Here is a 19,166-nt window from a genome sequence, read left to right as displayed (position 1 = left end):
GCATACAAAACATACACTCAATGCAAAAATTCAATTTGTTAGCTCATGACCATGCAAAGACTGTAAATAATGATTTTGTCTTTTTACTCTCACACACAGAAGAGTACCTCCCATTTGCTGTCAGTGGAATTACAACAGTGTGAAACAAGGCAAAATGGGAGGCAAATCAGACCCGATCATTAATTTTTTAAAGATATTTTAAACTACCTGAGCAGTGCAACCAAATTTGACCTTAAATTGGTAAATCGCATTTAAAGCAGGACTTAACATTGTTGTTGCACAGCAATTCTGGGTCTTTCAAGACGATCAGGCCATTTATGATGCCCAGGCAATACATTATGGTCCATTAGCTAATTTTTTGTTCATCCTTCTGTATTTAAGGAAACAAAAATGACTGTACCTTGAACTGACAGATTTTAGACACTCCGTGCAAAGTAGTAGCCCAAAACCTAACCTACTTGATATAGCATCTCTTGAGATCTTATTTGCAAAATTAATTCTAATTGGCTGAATACCGTGTTCTGTCACATGGAATGAAAACTGGTTGAAGAGCTGTAAACAAAGGTTAATGTCAGCCAACAGCATATCACACCAAGGGGATCCACAAAGTTTACTGTGAGTTCTTGTATATAACTTCTATATTAATGAGAGCTAAGAGTAATTTGTGAGGTGCTGTAATCAAAGGAAGAGACAAAAAAAATATTTTTAGGGGTCTGAAGAAGTTTTAAAATTATTAGACACTGTAGAAGAATATTTGGCTTGAGAAAATGAAAAAAAAAGTGATGAGAAGAGAGAATTTCAGTGTGAACACTGGAAAGTTACGGTGCTGACAGAGACACTTAGTGAGGAGGATGGGGAACAAGCCTGTGTTACAGCTCATGCACACGTATACTGAAACAACGTGCAGTGAGGCAGCAATAAAAACGCTATGTCAGGATCTTTAGTACTAATTTGTACTTAAAAGACTCCAATCATTAATACCACAGCACTGTATTTATTCTCACAACGCCTCTGTGAGATAGGGAAATACTGTTGTCTTCATCTTTCTCATGGGAAACTTAAGCACAAAGGAAACCTAGGGCAATACCCAAAGCAACTCACTTCTGTTCACTTGTGTAGCTGTAACTTCAATTCTGTGGTTAAATACGAGGTGCAAAGGGGTGTAACTCCCACTGAAGGCACTGGAATTGCTAAAGTAAATGTTAGGTCTGAACATAGACTCAGCTCAGGATGAAAAATATTAAACACAGGAAATTCACAATCAGTTCCCTCACATCCTTGGCATGCTGTGTTATCAGACAAAAGTGGGCAGCAAGTGGAGCCTTCAGCTGAGGATCCTCCTCCTCCTCTGCCATCTTACGCTCCCCAGAATGTTGTTCTGCAGAGACCTTTCCCGGCATAAGAAAGATGAGACTCCTCTGGAGTCCCTCAACTTCATGGGTAGCTTCACAGAGAGGTCACTGAATTCGGAAACGTGTCCCCCCACTCAGGGCTTACTGACCACATAATTCACACAAGGACTTCAGGAATGGCTCAGCCTCATGAACAGAGAACTGCTGGAGGCTGCACTCCCTACAGCAGTGACTGGGCCAGCAGCGTCAACGAGGAGGCAATGCTCATACAATTGCACCCCCTTAGAGATTTCCACTTGGAGTCAGCAGTCCATGCGGTCATTCCTTCTTATACCCTCTGTAGACTACTTCAAATTTAATTTGAAAGAGAAATGCAGTAAAAGAGAATGTAACATGGTATGAAATATCTCTTAAAACTAGACTGAAAAATCTTGAAATAACTTTGAAAATGGGGAATGATCTTTTATGGAAGTCAATACACAGTAACTTTTAGCTAGCTTCTTAGTTTGTGTAAAAACCCATTCCTCTATTAAATTTAGCATGTATCTAAAACACTCAGAAGTGGTCAGTATTGTGGTCAATTCTGGTCTGTCATAATCTGGGTTTAAACCACTTTCTTGTTAATGGCCTGATCTCTGTGATTCTCCTACCTGTTGTAAAGTTGCATTCATGTTTCTAATTTTATAATGTTTTTCATTTCTTGGTTGCTGTACAATAAAAAAAATTAGACCAGTGGCCTGGATCTACATTTCATGGCCTATGCCAAGGCTGATTAATTCAAAGCTTGTAATTCAAAAGTGCTTCTCAGTTTAGGATGATGTTTAAAGTTCAGAATGGCCTTTCCCCAGCCAGGAAAATACTTCCAGTTTCTGTTCCAGTAAACTCATGAATAAAACACAGAGGAAAATGTCAGTTAAAATAGTTTGAAGTGTCACTAAAATGCTGCAGTGAGATAATGGGTCAGATGTTCATATTTTGGACATGACTATGACTAAGTTTACTTATCAATCATTCTTATTTGCTGGTACTAATCACGGTTCAATAGCATCCAATTGACTTAATGGGGATTTTGAATGGATAGGCCAGAGAAGATTTAAAGCCTTCATAAAAAATGTTCTTAAATTAGAGAAACAGGTAAACAAGCAACTGCTTATTCTGAGATTTAAATTAAAAGTACATTTTAATGATAGGAAAAAATAAAAATAATAACAATAAAAGTGTTGGCAAATCAAGTAGCGTGCTTATAAGAGGAATAAAATACAGCCATTCAAGATAAATTTGTTTGATGTAAAATTTCAGTGCCTAATTCTTGGAATTGGTTTACAGGTGACATTTGCCTTTGTAACAAATTCAGATAAGAAATTTCAGCCCCCAGTAACTCTGCGAGCTGCTCATTTCCGCCTGCGTGAATTTCTAGTCCTCTCTTCCTATGCCAATACACCTGTCCATGAGGCCATACTATCAATCAGATGACTGAAAGAACCAGAGTCCTGTTTCCAGGAAAACAAAAAGTTACCCCAAACACATAACTCTATTCTAATAGCCACAAATAACATCCTTAATGAAAAAGGAAATACTGTACAAAAATGTATCTCTTTTTCAACTAACAGTAAGAATAGATTACCTGTTCTGAATTTCTCCTTCAAGACAGCTTTGAAGGATACCCATTATTTTCTGTTTACTCCATTTTTCTTTCCAGTTTGGTGGCTGTTATTTTCCCTATACTTTTCTAGCCTAGTTGTACCTTAGTTACACTTGAAAGATGTCTTACATCTAGATGTGTCTTCAATTTGAGATTGTTCCTCTATCAATTTGGCAAAGTATTACCAATAAGGAAATGTAACTTCTACATTTGAGACAAAATAATTCATGTAGAAGAGTGAACTTAATCAAAGTAGTTTATGTCTTAGCTTAGGCATAAACTAATGCCCATAAACTATTCTTAATTATTGCAACTGGCAAATAAGTTCACTATTAATTTATTTTTTCTTTAAAGTTCAAAGTATAGTGCCATTTAGTAAAGCTTCCTCTGATGTTTCCCTTAGATTTATACAGGTTAACAAGAATTGTAAAGAGAATAACTATTAGGTACTTATGATTGCACCTTCTCTTGGGATCTCAAATGAGCATATGCTTTTATTTGGGTCTTTCAAACTATTAAAGCATATGCTTGAAGGCATTTCTGTTCAACATGTCCTTTTTGGAGAAGAGAGCTCATTTAAGGTGTTTGTACTCCTAGCTTTCAGCCCACACAATAGTTGACTGTCCTCAGTTATGAATTACAATAATTTCCCATGCCATGCCATGCCTGGATATCCATCCATATGACTGTTCATGAAGTGGACTAGGCAAATGACTTTACTTAAAAAAATACAGTTTGGGTAGTGGTCCAAAACTCTGCAACAGAAATTCCTGCAAGGAACAAGAATTTCTTAAGCTAGCTTTGCTGAGAAGAGACAGAAAACATGGTTTAAAATGCATAGCAAATAAATACAGGCTATGCTATTAGTTACAATGTGCAGAAGCAAGTCACACTAGGAAGACAGGCAACAAAAAGCCATCTCCCTTTACTCCATCCACATTCACTAGTTCACCTGCTCTGAAAAACAAAGGCGTGTTCTGATTTGAATTAGCTGACTGGAGTTAAAAAGCAACAAAGTCAGGCCAGTTTTGGTTTAAAGTCAAGCTAACAATTCTTAAGCTGTCTGTAGATGGGAACTTCAGCTATGAACATTACTTAAAATTCAGGCTGCCTTATCATCATTGTTTTTTAAATCAAGTTCTCAGCCCAGGTGAAAGATGCATGTGTGTCAGCATATACAAATGTATGTGTGTACTGGTGGTTTTGGCAACACAGACCACCAGAGCACGATTAGCTAAGAGCAGGAGATAAAACAACTAACAGCTGTTCTTCCATTCAAGCTAGAGGTCCTAGCCAGGTCACAGTTACCAGGGCACCTTTTACACACTTCTCTTCCTGCCACACATACTCTTCTCCCCCAGTGCCCTTTCACAGAGCCAGTACAGTGGCCTATAGGGCTACCTGAAGAACCAGGTGTGGACATTGATCTTGGCCAAAAAAAAATACTTTTAGCATTTTTTTTAAACTGAGATCAGTGCTGAGTTCCAGATCACCTCTGGTCCCAAAAATTATTGCACCCTGACAACTGGTGGTACATCATGAAAGTCAGAACGGACCACTCTGGGCAGGAGCCGCTTAACCTCCCCTTGCTGCCACTGACAGAAATATCTGGGTAACCTTTTCCTCAGGGTGGCTACATTTCTCCTGCCTTCCTTGCCCCACAGCTCATTAAAATAATTCAGTCTTAAGTAACTTGCCTTAGGTCACTCAGGGAAGTCTATGATAGAACCAAGAATAGAAACCTGATCACTCTTAGCAAAGAATGGGATTACTTAAATGACTAAAATGGCTTGGTTTCTTAAGCCTTTGCACGTTTTGGTCTTCTATTCCTTTTAAAGAGAAAATCTTTTGCACAAAAAGTAAAATACAATTTAAAAATAAAATTTGGAGAATGCAAAATACTTTTGTTTTAAAATAGAAAGTTTACCTTACTGGAAGATTTGTATGGTAAACACGAAATGAAAAAAACCTGTTTAAAATACCTACTTATAACAATTACTTCACATGTTTTCTCATGTCTCATTTTGATATTTTCTTTTAAATTTTTTTTTTCTGAGATTCAAGATTTTTTGTTGGGTATAAGTATTTGCATACAATACCTTTTTTTTTTTCCCTCTCATGTAGGTATCTCTGATTTAACAGCTTAATAGATTGAGATGGGTAAAAAAATTTCCTCAGTGACACTCATGTAGAACATGTAAGCATTTTATGAAGAGCCTAATTTCATTATGTTCTAAGGTATAAAACATGTAAACACAGGGCTTATTTAATGGAAAAAAAGTTATAGGCTACAATATATGCATAAGGGTTTTGTTCATTTTATATAAACAGAAATGAAAAGAAAAAATATTATTTCATAATAAATAAATACACAATGACAAAGGTTACAATTGAAAGGATTACAAATGACAGAAGCCAACATAAAAACTTTCAATATCGTACTTTTACTTTAATATGAAGACATTATTATCAAAGGAAAATACTTGAGAAACACTTTGATAAAAATAATCTCACGCTATCTTTGAAGCGGTTTCATTTATTTTACTACCCACTGTGCTCCTTATCAGAAGGCCAAGTATAAGAAGTTTCCCAGTTTATGATTAGGAAAGAATCTGATAGATTAGAAGACTCAATTGAAGTTGGACATAATAAGTATTAAAGTATTACATGACATTAATCCTGCCATTCCATTACTCCCTCAATCATTGTGCACAGACTAATTATTCTGAAGCCAGTGTTCAGGAGAAAATAGAAACATACTTACACTGGGTTGGAGTAATCTCTTTATTGCATCAACAAGGCTAGCTCTGTACTGGTCCAGAAACAGGCTGACATTGAGAAGAGAACAGAATCCAGATTAAAATGGGTTTTCAATTCTAATGATACTAATGCAGATAAGTACAAGGCTAATTACAGATGTTTACACAATGCTGTAAAAGAGAAACTGTGGTCTACATTTCTGTCCAGTTCAGGTACTTTTAAATATCAAAAAATAAATAAAACCAAATATAATCTAAACCAAAGCTAAAGCATCAGCATGAAACAGATCTTTATATAGCTGAAATTCACAGATCACATATGCAAGCTATTAAAATACTACTATATCAGAGATAAGGATCAATATACACGTGTTAACATTTTACATGTTTTTTTTTATACAAGGGGGTGGAGTTTTTTTAAAGTACTTTATATTGTACTTCAGATGTTAGTATTAAGGGTATTTTTCTTCCTTTTAACTTCACAGTTGTGGCATTAATTCATTATTATCTACTATGCATATTCGTTCTATTTATATCTCTACCTCTATCTATCCCTATCGAGATTTACAAGCCCCTACCTCCTCTCTCCCTCAAACACTATTCAAATACAATGAGCCAGATCGTACAGAGTTGTCCTCTCTCAAGAGTGAAAACCTTCGTCTCCAGCATGGGTCCCGCAAGGACAGCAGCAGAGTCAATTTTCCCATGCAATGTTGCCAACATGCTCAGCCCTATTTTGGCGTGATTACCTCATGATTTGAGGGGATAATTCGTTCTTCATACCCCTCAGTACCTTAATGTATATACTAATAGTGGCGACCAGGGTGCCAATCACTCTTGACTAGATATTTGTGGATACATAGTTACTGTGGATGAGAGTGCATTTACAATGGTTAGTGAACAACCATCGGAGAGCAACTGATGCCTTTCAGTCCTTACTACCATGGGCTGTATTTATATTGTTGATTCAGTGAAGAAACTCTATCAAGCAGGCTACAAATAATGTGATTCTTTCTTCATTATTTTTCATGCTTTCTCTGTAATACAACTGCTTCCCAGCCTGTGTCAAGCTCGAGTTCCACACCATCCGGCATTTTGTCCATTCTTTATTATTTTTTTCTATATTCACCTTGCCTTTACTCTCAAACATCTCTTTCTGAAGAGATGCAGGTAATTTTTTTCCAGTTTTGAAATTTTTAAAAGACTATAAAGAATATATTAAAACCCTGCAGAGAAAAAAGTGATCTGCCAACCACATGCCAGTCATCAAGAATAGAGTATGTGTGGATATTTAGGTAAGGACACTGCACAGCTACCAAGAAGAATACAGTATTACATATCACAGGGTCAAGCAGCTGTGTAAGAGTTGTGAATTTTTGCTAGTTAGGAAAAAAAAAAAAGTCTATCAGAAAACTTATCAGTGAACAAATTTCAGCAGTAAAACTGTCAGAATTTCATGTTGTGAAAATATGGTAGACTGGGTATCCATACACTTCTTAAAGAACATTTCATACAGAAGTATGATCTTTTGAATTTCTTCTTAAGATACCAAATTACTAGCTAATAATTTCTCTGCCCACAAGAAAATTTAAACATTAGCAATAGGCATGATGGCTGCCCCTCAGCCTTGATTAATTTTAATGGAAGAACCTTACTGAAAAAATGCTTGTTTAATTCTAATTAATCGAAACAGCAGCTGATATCTCTGATGTCTCCTGGGAGTTTTAATCACATTCACCTCAGGCAGATCCCAATGCAAATAGACACCGTAAGACACTACTTCACTGGGAACTTAGCCACCTGCAGGAGAGGTGGAATACAGTGCATGAGTCCTCTCCTAAAAGAATTGCTATAAATAAATAAATTTCTTCAACATGAAACATCACAAGAATGCACACATTTAAGACTTGCTAAGATCCAATGTAGACAGAAGTACATTCCAAATGAAAAATGCACTTATAATATTTTTGAGAGCAGTGGAGCGGAAACATGATTTTGGGGCAGCTTACCAGTGCTAAAGTTCCTTTTTCATGGACCTGCATACCATTCTGTCTTTTTGCAATGAGATAAGGCCACAACCGCTGCTACCAATCTTGTTCCTTTACAATGAGAGAACTACAGGCCTTTGTTCCCCAGAAATGGAGTGTATGAGAACTTAAAATGGTTACATGACCTGCCAAGAGATTAGACAACTTCAATAATGTCTTTTCTATCTGACTCCCACTTGGTATTTTGGGAGGTGGGCTCTCAGCCCACTTAGCTGGGAAACACAGATAACCTGAGACAGTTGCTCTGGCTCTGCTCCCGAGTTGTCTTTGCCCTCCCTAAGGTCTGTCCCTGGGTACAGGACCTACTTCAATTGAAAACAGTCTCCAATATTGCAATTTCCAATCTGTTGCTCTGTGAGCCACATACTCTGACCAGAGGGAGCAGAGAAGGCTGGAAGCAATGTTAATGCAATGCAGTGACTCCAGGAAACATCTCTCTCTGAGTCAGAGGATGCCTTGAAGGAGGAAAATCCTGAAGAAGTCATTAGACAATCTGTGCTGCAGACTGGGCCAGCACAGGATTTGGCCCATGCAAAGAGATTTAGTCATGTGATTTCTCTTACCAGAAGAATTTGTATGACTAAATATTACCACAGCATGCTGAAAATGTACCCAAGAGAATCCTTTAAAGCTCACAACAGCTCAGTGACATGAAATAATGTATTGTTCTAAACCATTCTCAGTTCTCATACCTCAATTCAAATTTGGCTTAGCTCGCCATTACTTTAGTGGTAACATCTCATGTTTATGCAGCGAGGACCTGTGAAAGCAGTAGCTCACGACAGAAACAGCAAGGGTTTCTCAGGTCAACAAGGAAGTTTTAGAGCACAGCAGCAGAGAGGCAAGAACATAGTTTATGATTTGGCCTTTGTTTAGGCAGTGCTCTGAACCTGTGGAATCTGGACGAACAGGCAGGCAATCTTGTCGCCTCTCTCCTCTTGGTTTTATTTGTTTTAAATTACCATTAAAACAAAAATGAAAGTTTATACCAAAATCATATGGAAGGAACAGTAAGCCACAAGGAAATAAATTAAAAAAGAAGTAGATTCTCCATTTGCTTCATGCTGATATCCTTTTATCTTGTGCCTTGCAACAAGGGCATATACTTGCATTTTGTAGGTTATGTGAACTTATTTTTCTTTATGTATACTTCCAATTGGTAAAAGAGGTTAGTTTACAGGGGTACTTCAGGCATGATTACATTCACATATAGTGACTAGTGTATAGTGCCATTTATCTTTTTGTTCGCCTTCAACTACACAGCTGACATAAACTGAAAAAACCCTTACTTCTACATTGTCAGATTCCAATGCACTTGAATGTGTGTGAAAGAAATCAGGCTAAAATGAGTAATAAATTTAAACTGAAGAAGGACAGAGATCTTACTGTATTCCTGCCAAAAGATTTCCTTGTACTAAACAAAATACTAATGGTGACAAAACTGACATATTTTAAGGTAACTTAAAGAATACTTTCAGTTCAGTTCTACATTCCTGGTGAATCCACAGCTCCCCATGACCTCAGCAAAAATCTCAGCAGTGAACCTAATGTGGGATAGCACTCCCAGCCTCTGTTGTGCAAATACTTAAGCATGTGCCAAACTTCAAGAAAACAATCAGTCTAATCAAGCAAAGTGGGATATTATGCATTTCCAAAATGATATGGGGATCTAGACCTTATACTAACTCTACATGAAAATTATTTGTGAAAACTTGTTTCATAAGAACATGAAAGACAAAGATTTTTATATCGGCTCAGTCCTACTAGCCTTGACTTTCTCCTTGGATTAAAAATCTCAGCAACTTTTTTCTTAATAAAGAAAAGGATACACACTTCCTTCTAAATAACCAGAAATCTGAGGCTCTCAAGAGCTTTGGAAGAATCTGGGTTTTGGCCTGTCCATACAGACACCTGTTATTTCTTCCAGCCTCTTCATACTCACTCTTACAATTCCAGCACCTGCATGACTTTATATTCACAAGTGAAAGTCTAAAATTCTGGCAGCCCTCACCTGGCCTTAAAATTCCCCCTCAAAAATATGAAGTGGGTGGATATGCTTTAAAAATTCTGATATTTCAGTATTTTTTTCCAGTGTATCCTTCTTCCAGGTGTGGCCTCAAGAAGATTTTTTTTTCCTTATTTTTATCTCATAGTTGACATTTTACAAGTTATTTCGGAACTGCTGAACCATGAAACTATTTTTATTGTCAAAATCCTGAACGGTTAAATAATGACTAGCTTTCATAGTTTGCTTCTTATTTATTTTATAATCTAGTTGAGCTACTAAATTTAGCTGTTAACTAATAGACTGTCTGTTCTGGGAAATAACTTATTTTCCACCCCTGCACACAAGGTTTATGAAAGTCTGACTGTAAATATATGAATATAAACATATTGCTGCTTGTTGTAATCATGTACATTTTTACTTGAAACTCCATGTGGATTTGGAATATGTTTATGAATAGAGTTTGTTTTCATGTAAATGGGATCAAGCAGTACCACTGGTTAGCTATTCAGAGAATCAGACAATATCACCCTTGCTGGAAATACTTCAATAAAAATTTATCCATGTACCTAATATTTGAACTCAGATTTTTTGCTTTCTACTTCTCTGTTTCAATCCCAGATTTTATTGACTGACAATGAGCTATATGATGGTGTTAAACTAAATGCAATCTATTCTATCTGTTTTTATCACTGCATACTACAGGTTTCAGCTGAGGAACTATAAGAAAAAAGATTTTTTTTTTTTTTTCCTCTTCAACGGCAGCCCAAAAAATTCAGAGAACAAAAATCCTTCCAACAGTTCTCAAGCCAGTTCTATATCTCGGAAGAGAAATACATGAAAATGAAAAGAAGATTTGAGTTTGATAAAACATGGAACATTTTTTCCCCCAGCCTTTTCATGTACCAGCAAATCTAGTCTGCATAACTAAAATAATGATTTCTAAAAGAAATAAAGAATAAAGGGATTTTCATGCTTATTAAACTATATATATGGGCACTTGCAATAAGAAAATAGAGACAATTTGTGAATAAAACCATATAGTTTAAACTAACCTGCACATTTCTATTTATTTTTTAGAAATCTATAAATATTTATACACTTACCTGCATCTTAAGTGCTTCAAAATAAATGTACGAAATGCAGGGATTGCAAATGCATTATGTATTTTACCTGTCATGTTTGATTCTTTGTTTCCTAAAGAAACTACACTATTTCCAAACAGACCAGGAGGAGTATTAGGCAAGAATATTACTGAAAAAAACAACTTAAGTCTTGCTCCACTGTGCTGTACTCCCAGCACAAATAGGATGACATGGTGTGAGTATCAAGAATACAAGAGATGGCACAGTCAGGTTGTTTTGATATTTGTGTGAAGAATAAATTTAACTCTAAATCTCTTGGCAAGACCTTGCTTCACCCACATAATCTGGAGAACATCCATATGTGAGCCTTGTCTAAGCCTCCGAGAAGACTGCTGCCCTCCTGCTCATGTCCGCCAGCACTCTGATCTGACTTTCATACTTAATCTGATCTAATCCTGTCCAGCATTAACTTCATCTGTGCAATGAAACCTGGAGTATCCATTCTAATATTTGGTGAGGAAGGCATTTACTAAATTACTTGCTGAAATCATATGGTGTTGTTTAGCTCCTTATTTTAATCAGATGATGCATCTCTGAGGCACATTATCAGCGATTAGTTAGAAACCCTTCTCTGTCCTTTTTGGGAACAAAGAACTTTGCTGAAATTAAATGCTAAGAGAAAGGAAGCACTGTTGCATTCTATCAACAAATAGGTATTTGAAAAAGGAAAAAAAGATGACTAAACACACTCTCCAGTGCGATATAAACCCAGTAACTTTTCTGAAACAAGAAGAGTTTGCTTAAACAGCAAAATATCAAAGCAAAGTAAAAAAAAAAAATAAATCTTTAGAGGAGTATTTTATCAGAAGCCACTTAAAAAGAACATTGTTTAAAAAGACAATAGACAGCTCTGTACTTTCCTTTTACTTTTTCCTTTAACTATTTCTTAATAAGGTACAGAAATCTGCTGAACTGAGCTGTGCTAGGAAGTGTCTGTTTTCAGAATTTGGTCTCTCACAATAGTTATGTGCAAAAAAAACATAAACAGCTTTTTCTGGTTTGGACATTTAAAGGGTCAAGTGCAAATATTCATGAAGGAAAGACAGATTCATTTAAAACATCTACTCTCCTAAAGGAAATTTGCACATCTCTTTTTACACTGTCTCAATTTATATAACACAAATTATTAATAATGTCCCATTTTTAAAGTTAGCAAGCAGCAAATATAGAACAGCACAATTCTGCAAATCCAGTACCAGAAAAGGATTGTGTGAATAATCAAATCTATTTGCATAAATTATTAAACAATATACTACCTTTTCATAAATTATTTTTTTTAGTAAGAATTCTCTAACAATTAACATGTGCCTGTGTAAATAATATAAAGCCTATGTTTCCAAATATTGCTGTCAAATTGATTTAAGAAACAGAATGTGATGGGGGGGGAAAAATGGTTTTGAAAATCTTTTTTTCCTCGGAAAGATTTTCCGGGGAGCAAAAAATATATCCCCTTATATCAATAGTCAGATCTTTCCTAAGAACTAAGCTAATTGAGCTGTTTGTGTTGATAAACTCCCTTTTCTCCAGACTGTTCCTCACTGAGCCATAATTATTTGCAATTTGCCTAAGTCGTCCATTTACTGATATGTCAAGCATGAAACAGAGGCAATTCCAGAAAATGGAAATGCTTCTCAAAATCAATCTTTGGGAAATAATGTGGTAGAAGTTACTGTGTGATAGAAGACTACCTTATAACTGTCACATGGAGATGAATATTAATTTGTTGAGGTTAAGGTGGCTTTGTGCTTCATTTGTTGACTTTGCTTAGCCATCAGCAAGCAGCACAGTAGAATTACTCCAGCAAAGCTATTTTTCTAACATGAGTTTTATGATTTTTATGTACTTACCAGTCAGCACACATAACAATGTCAAAATGTCCTTCCAGTTGAGAGACATCTGTCTCATTATCCCATCGTAAAATGCTAGAAGAAAAAAAAAGATTAAAAAAAAAAAAAGGAAAAGAAAAAAGGACTTACATTTTTCATCTTGAGATTTTAAAAATATTAATATTATTCTTATGTGTCACAGAAGTGTTTTAAAGGGTGTACACTTGTTACCTTCAACGATGAATGTAAAAATATTATTCTGTACATTTTTAAGGTTTTAAATCTCAAAGCTAAAGAGCTATTTTTTTTTCATTATAACAGAAACCCACACAGGTTCTGAAGAGTGGATCACCAGCAAACATGCATTTCTGAATTAGCCGCATAGCTTCAGATTTTTACCCCTTAACACCACTGCACAAGTAAGTGAAGTCAAAGTATCAACAACCTGAATGAAACACAAATTTGCCGAACAGATGTGAATCCATGAATCTTCCTTACATCTGGCAGGCAAGTCAGTTGTGTTTCTCATTGCTGAAGTGAGCATTCACTTGGGCTGCAGGGAGGAGGGACAGGGTGAAAGAATGCGAAGCCGAACTTCAATGCCAACTTCAATGTTGCCTCAGGCAAGCTTAAAAATACAGCAGTGCTGACTCTGTCAACACCTATTCTCTTACAGGTGATAAGTTATTTAATTCTGAGGTACCCAATAGTAGGCAAAAATGCACATATGTGCAAAGTTGGTCTTTGTTTATAAATGCTGCCGATTTATGTAGCTGCCATGAAGAATTTCAGTACTTTGCTCCCATTTAAAAACAGCAACTAGTATTGGAATTTACCACATACTTAAAATATCATTACCCTGAAGATTTGAAGATGCATTTCTATTTCTAGTCTATTTAAAAAAAAAAAAATAATCTATCCTTCTTTTTCATTTCCTGGTTATTTATAATAGAAAGTAGATAAATATTTATGGGAAAAGCACTTGTGGGGGAAGGGTCTAATCTGATCTTGTCAGGTTCTGCATGCTTATCTCAGTTTTGTACGAGTCTTGACCAAATAGACCCTTTAGTCTTCCCACAGCTATAATCTACTTCTGGTTAAAAGCCATCTCCATTCACATCCTACTCCTAATATTTAACTGAAGATCGGTTATAATGTGTTCATTCAGAAATGTTCCCTAAGTATACAGCAAAAAAGGAAATTCTATACATCAACTATAGTATATGCAGAAAAGGCTCGTAAATAGATAGACAGATATAAGGTCACAAAGAATTAAGGTGCCACTATATGCATGTACATGTGCATAGACAGAAAATTTGAGAGAGAATGCTTTTAGAACATGGAAATTATGAAAGGAGAGGCCCAGTTGGTTGGGAAAGCTTTGATTATGCGGGGCTCAGTGTAACCGTACAGATCAGGACTCATTAGCCCATTTGCCCTCCTGGAATTTACTGTGACAATCCAAAGAGAGAAAAGAGTAGATTAATTTAATTTTTCCCCCTCAAATTGAAAGTATTCCAGATTTTAGAAGCCTAGGTAGCTTTGCACACTGGCACGCAGCAGGCATCCAGTAGTGGAAAGTGACAAAGGAGAGTTCTCACTCTCAGCTGCTGGCTGCCTGCTGGCTACCAGCAGCTTTTTCAACCCTGTTTCCGTGGAAACTTAGGTTAGAATGGTGAAAATTAGGTAAAGGTAAGTTTTGTGGGTTTAAAGCACGCACTCTAATACTTTAAGAATCCTGAAGCAGAACTGGAAATTGGTAGATGAACTGTGAGCCTTAAAAGGCCACCTTTGGTTCTCATTGCTACAGAAACAGAGATCTGATCAGTACCACTATAGGGATTTGAATTATGATTTTTTTAACCCATATATTTACTATACTTCACACATGCAGTTCGGAAGGCAGCACAGGTGCCTCCTCCTGCAAAAAAACCCCAACCTTTCTCATGTTACTGTCAGGTTCCCGCTGAGTATACAAAATACAGCATTTTCTGTGCACACCTACTGTAGGCACAAAGGGGTTTGTGCGGGTAGGCACAGAAACCGTAGCTCAGAAACCGTAATGCCGAGCAAAATACGGAATCGACAAGTCGCCAGGAGCATGAGCAGTGGTGCAACGTGACTGGCATGTGTGCTGTTAGAAGGAGTGAGCTAAGGGCCCCACATCCAGCCACAAGCCAGTCTTCCTCCATTTTCCTGATCTAGCATCAGCGCTGCTCCTGGTCTCTAGCTTCAGTACAGTTGCATTCCTCATGAAATTATAATTATGCAAAGCTCAATGATAAATTTACAGACAAGATTTTCAAAATCAACTTTGCCATCAGTTTTCAAAAGGTACAGGAAAATCTTTATTACTGTGGGGAAACGACCATGTAAACTAAATATAATTTCTATAAAACAAATACCAACAGGACTCATTCTGATCTCACTCAGGATGTATGCACACTGGTGGGAGAGAGGCAACTACAAGCTGTATATATTTATCCATGCTATCTTTAGACTAGTGCAAGCATGACTAGTAAGTGAGGCGCAGCTAGGGTATGTGAAGCTCAACACTGGCTGCAACCTCCAAAACTGTTTCAGTAGCTAACTCTAGGCGACTACATCTATGTCGTTATCCGTTTAATGCTTCCACAAATTTGCATGAACTGCAATCAAACACCTGCACCTGCACCTGTAAAGCAGACACGCCCCTGTATATCAGAAACAATTCTGCTCAGAGTCAGCGTTATTACATCATTAACAATGACGTCAGAATCAGCCTGATTCTGAATCAGAATCAACTATTTTGAATGCTACTGCTAATGAAAGTAGTGAATCAGTCAGGACATATATAAATATCATCAACTAGCCATACAAGTTCTTGTCATCCAAACACAATTCTTGAGTGTCAAGTACAGAAAAATCCACTGATACTGCAAAACAACTCTGGGAAAGGTCAAGATGTGCATATGTGTATCTAAGTGCATGTATCTATACGTAGTAAGGGGAAGAGGAACAATAATTTTTTCAGGGATTATTGAGGACGTGACTCTTGGACTTAGTGGTCAGACCTGAAAGAAATACCGAAGGCACCATGAAGTAAAGGCTGATTGCATTTCCATTTAAAGAAAAGCACTGCTAGGAAACCCAGAAAAGTGTTAGCAACAGAAATCTGAACATCTCCGTCTTTGTGAAGTCTCCTTTTAAAAAAAAATAGACATAAGCTTAAAAATAACATATCACAAAAAGTCTTTTAAATCACAAGTATCGTGTTGAGTGTCAACATGAAAAAAATGCAAGCCTTGTTAATATTTTCCTCTTGTTCCCTTCCCAGTGATGCTAAATTAGTGGACATTAACTACTTTTTTTCTAAAGTCATTTTTTCTTCCAGCAAAATAAGAAGTTTTAAAGCTAAAATATTTTCATGTCTTTCTTTTGAGGGTAGACGCTACAGTACTAACAGCTGAAATTATTTTGTAAATTTGAAAAATGTGCTGTACTCGGTATTTCTGTCCAAGGCACACCTTCAATGGCTTTTTTCTTGTAAAAAAAGAAAAAACCCAAAACCAGACCAAACATATTTAAGGCTGTGTAAACCCACTCTTGACATTATTTTGTGCTGGCTTATTTAACTCATGCAGGTTTAGTTTCTTGCAATTGAGAACAGGCAATTCAGTTTCAGCAGAAAAGGATCTGAAACCCACTGGAAATATAAAACATTTTGGGAGCTTTTTTTTTGGTTACAATAAGAACATTAAAAATGAAATAGGAGGCGAGGAAAAAACACTACTGCACAGTTCAGCTACTACTTAGGTCAAACTGATGGTGGCTGAAACTTGGTACCTCCTGATGGTTGCTTTATGGCCTGTATCAAATGAATTTGGCCAGTTTTCAGAGGAAAAGTACCCACATCACAAACCTATTACTATAATTAGTAACCTTGATGGCAGTCCTAGCAAAAAGGACAAGGACTGAATAAGCTATGGAGAATGAACTATCCTCTCACATACAGAGGTGGCTTTTCCAGGTCAGGGAAAGCACACTATCAAAATAGTCTGAGAAAATATGTACTGATGCTTTAGTTTCCTAAGCTGTCAACCTTGCACCATTCTAAAGCAACAAATTCATTTAAAAATATCCCAAACAACAAACAACATAAACAATCGTAGCATTTTCCCCCCTTCTGATTTATCTTTTAAATTGACAAGCAAGCTAGAATAGGTGATTAGGTAAAGATAGAAAGAATTGTAATGATAATAGAACAAAAAGATCAACTAAGAAAATAGAGACTTTAAGTACTACCAACGTAGCCCCAAATATCCCCTTGTATTTCAAGGAAAAAAAAAAAAACACAACAAAATAGCAAATATTGCAGGGATAGTTACAGCAGCCAAGACTGCACTTTCCCTGTACAGTAATTCTAATTTATGGAGGATAGCCTGACAAATGTCGACACTCTTTCTTACACTGGTAAAGTATCTCAGCAATCTGCAACAAAAGACCTGATTTTACCAGGTTTTTACTTCTCATGCAAAATTCCTCATTACTATTATTATTCAACTTCTGTTATTCAGTGTTTGTCTTCCTAGTGTGTCTAAGCAGGTAGCTTACATGAGAAAAAACAGGTTAAGTCTCTGATTGTTAAAACTTGAAACATTTCCAAGTCCCTGAGATGTTCTTGTGATGAATGGCATAGGCTAGAGTAGCTCTCAAGTTAGCAGAGAAGTAGTTGTGCAGATAAAGACAAAGAATCAAAATTAGAAGAAAGGACAAAAGACACAAAAGCCTCACTTGCTTTGAAATATATTAGTACTTGCAATAATGATTTAAAAAATTGTCCCACTTAGCAGATGAACAGCTACCAAGAACCCCCATCTACCCACCTCTTCTTTTCATATTTTAATTTAGGCTTCAGTCTTTGAAAAGCATTATCACTGGTAAGTATAAAGGTTCAAGTAAAATTTTTTTTTTTCTGAGGGTTTATATTACTTTTCCTACGACATGAACCAAGCAAGTTCATTAACACATTAACAAAAGGCATCATTGGGATGTTTCTCCACACCTTGATCTTTGTTTGAGATTCCTCAGTTCTGTATAAAGATCAAGAAGATGGATTTTAATTTAGCGACAGAGGCAATGTGTACACCTATCATTACAACTCCTCTGAGTCTTGCAAATTTGCCTACTACTATTTTCCCATCTTTCGCATTATATTCTCATTAGGTTGCTCTTATTTCTCCACCTACTTTCACCTTCTGCCTTTCTTACCTTCACCTGCTTATCTTTGCTTTGTAATTTTATCCATTATCTCATTCCCTACAGTGCATACCTGGTTTGGAGGAATCAAGGTTAAATTTTCAACCACAGGTACCCAACATCAACCATTCTCCCTTTCCTCTCACACTTATAAGCAGTTTGAATGTGATATTTACAAACGCCAATAGAGATTTCCTTCTAACAATCTCCTTGCAGGTTTTGGCAACTTCCATGTCATTCATCTACTCTTGTCAGTATACTGATGATTTTTCTCAGCTAGGCTCAAAATCTACACTATATCCTCATTCTCCTGAACCGTTCTTCTCTCTTCAGCCCAGTAAAATCTTACTATTCATTGGAATTTTTACTTCCACTATTTTGTTTGTTTGTTTTTTTTTTTAATTGTCTCTTACCATTTTTTTTCAATGTGCTCTTCTACAGACTATCTTTAAACCTTTCCCACATTTCTCATAATTTCACAATGTTCCACCCCAACCTCTTCTTCCTCTGAATTTTACTTCTGGGCTATCTCATCCATAAAAGCTAAACTCAACTACCCACTTCTCTACTTCACACTGTGTTATTCCGGACTCACAGTTCAGTATTTTCACAGCCTCAGTGAGTGAGAAGCTCATCACCTCTAAAGTACAACAAGGCATTGTTGTTACTACCTTTTCTTGATCCCTTTGGACATAACAACTAATTTCAGTCTGTATTCTAGACTTAGTTTAGACCTTCCTCTATACTTGTATACCTCAGCTCTGTTCAGATTTTGCTTGTTCTCTCTGCATACCATCTCTAAGAAGTTTCTTACCTACCCACTCAATCTAAACTCTTAGTCATGTCATCATCACTTACACCTTAACATCACAATATTGGTTTCTCTGCTCTTGGAAAATGCAGTCTTGCCCTATTAATATTTATTCAGTACGCTGCTGCAAAGATTGTTTTTCTCGCCTACAACCCTGATCTTGTCACCTTTCTCTTTGTACTTCTCCAGGTAAGCTGCAAGGTTTTCCAAATGCTTCACAACAGTTCACTTCCCTATTTTATCTTTCATTCAATATTGAAAAGACAAGTCTGTTCTTTAATCAGCCTTAATGCCAGTCTACATCTTCCACTTAACTTCAAGCAAGCACCTTTACAATTTT

The 19,166-nt window shown here is 36.5% G+C and overlaps 1 protein-coding gene across 1 annotated transcript in view; it reads right to left on the bottom strand.

Moving 5' to 3' along the window:
- CAMKMT (calmodulin-lysine N-methyltransferase) overlaps nucleotides 1-19,166 on the bottom strand; it is a 220,070-nt gene that overhangs the window by 8,593 nt on the left and 192,311 nt on the right. Inside the window, exons 8-9 of the mRNA XM_086743713.1 lie at nucleotides 12,799-12,873; nucleotides 5,759-5,822 (exon numbers count right to left, since the gene is read on the bottom strand). Of these exons, the coding sequence (XP_086599839.1) occupies nucleotides 5,759-5,822; nucleotides 12,799-12,873 (139 nt within the window). The remainder of the gene's footprint in view (nucleotides 1-5,758; nucleotides 5,823-12,798; nucleotides 12,874-19,166) is intronic.

Source organism: Chlamydotis macqueenii, chromosome 3 (genome assembly GCF_036417535.1).
Source record: "Chlamydotis macqueenii isolate bChlMac1 chromosome 3, bChlMac1.mat, whole genome shotgun sequence".
NCBI lineage: Eukaryota > Metazoa > Chordata > Aves > Otidiformes > Otididae > Chlamydotis > Chlamydotis macqueenii.
The sequence above is the reverse complement of the archived record's forward strand: the minus strand, read 5'-3'. Positions and strand labels throughout refer to the sequence as shown.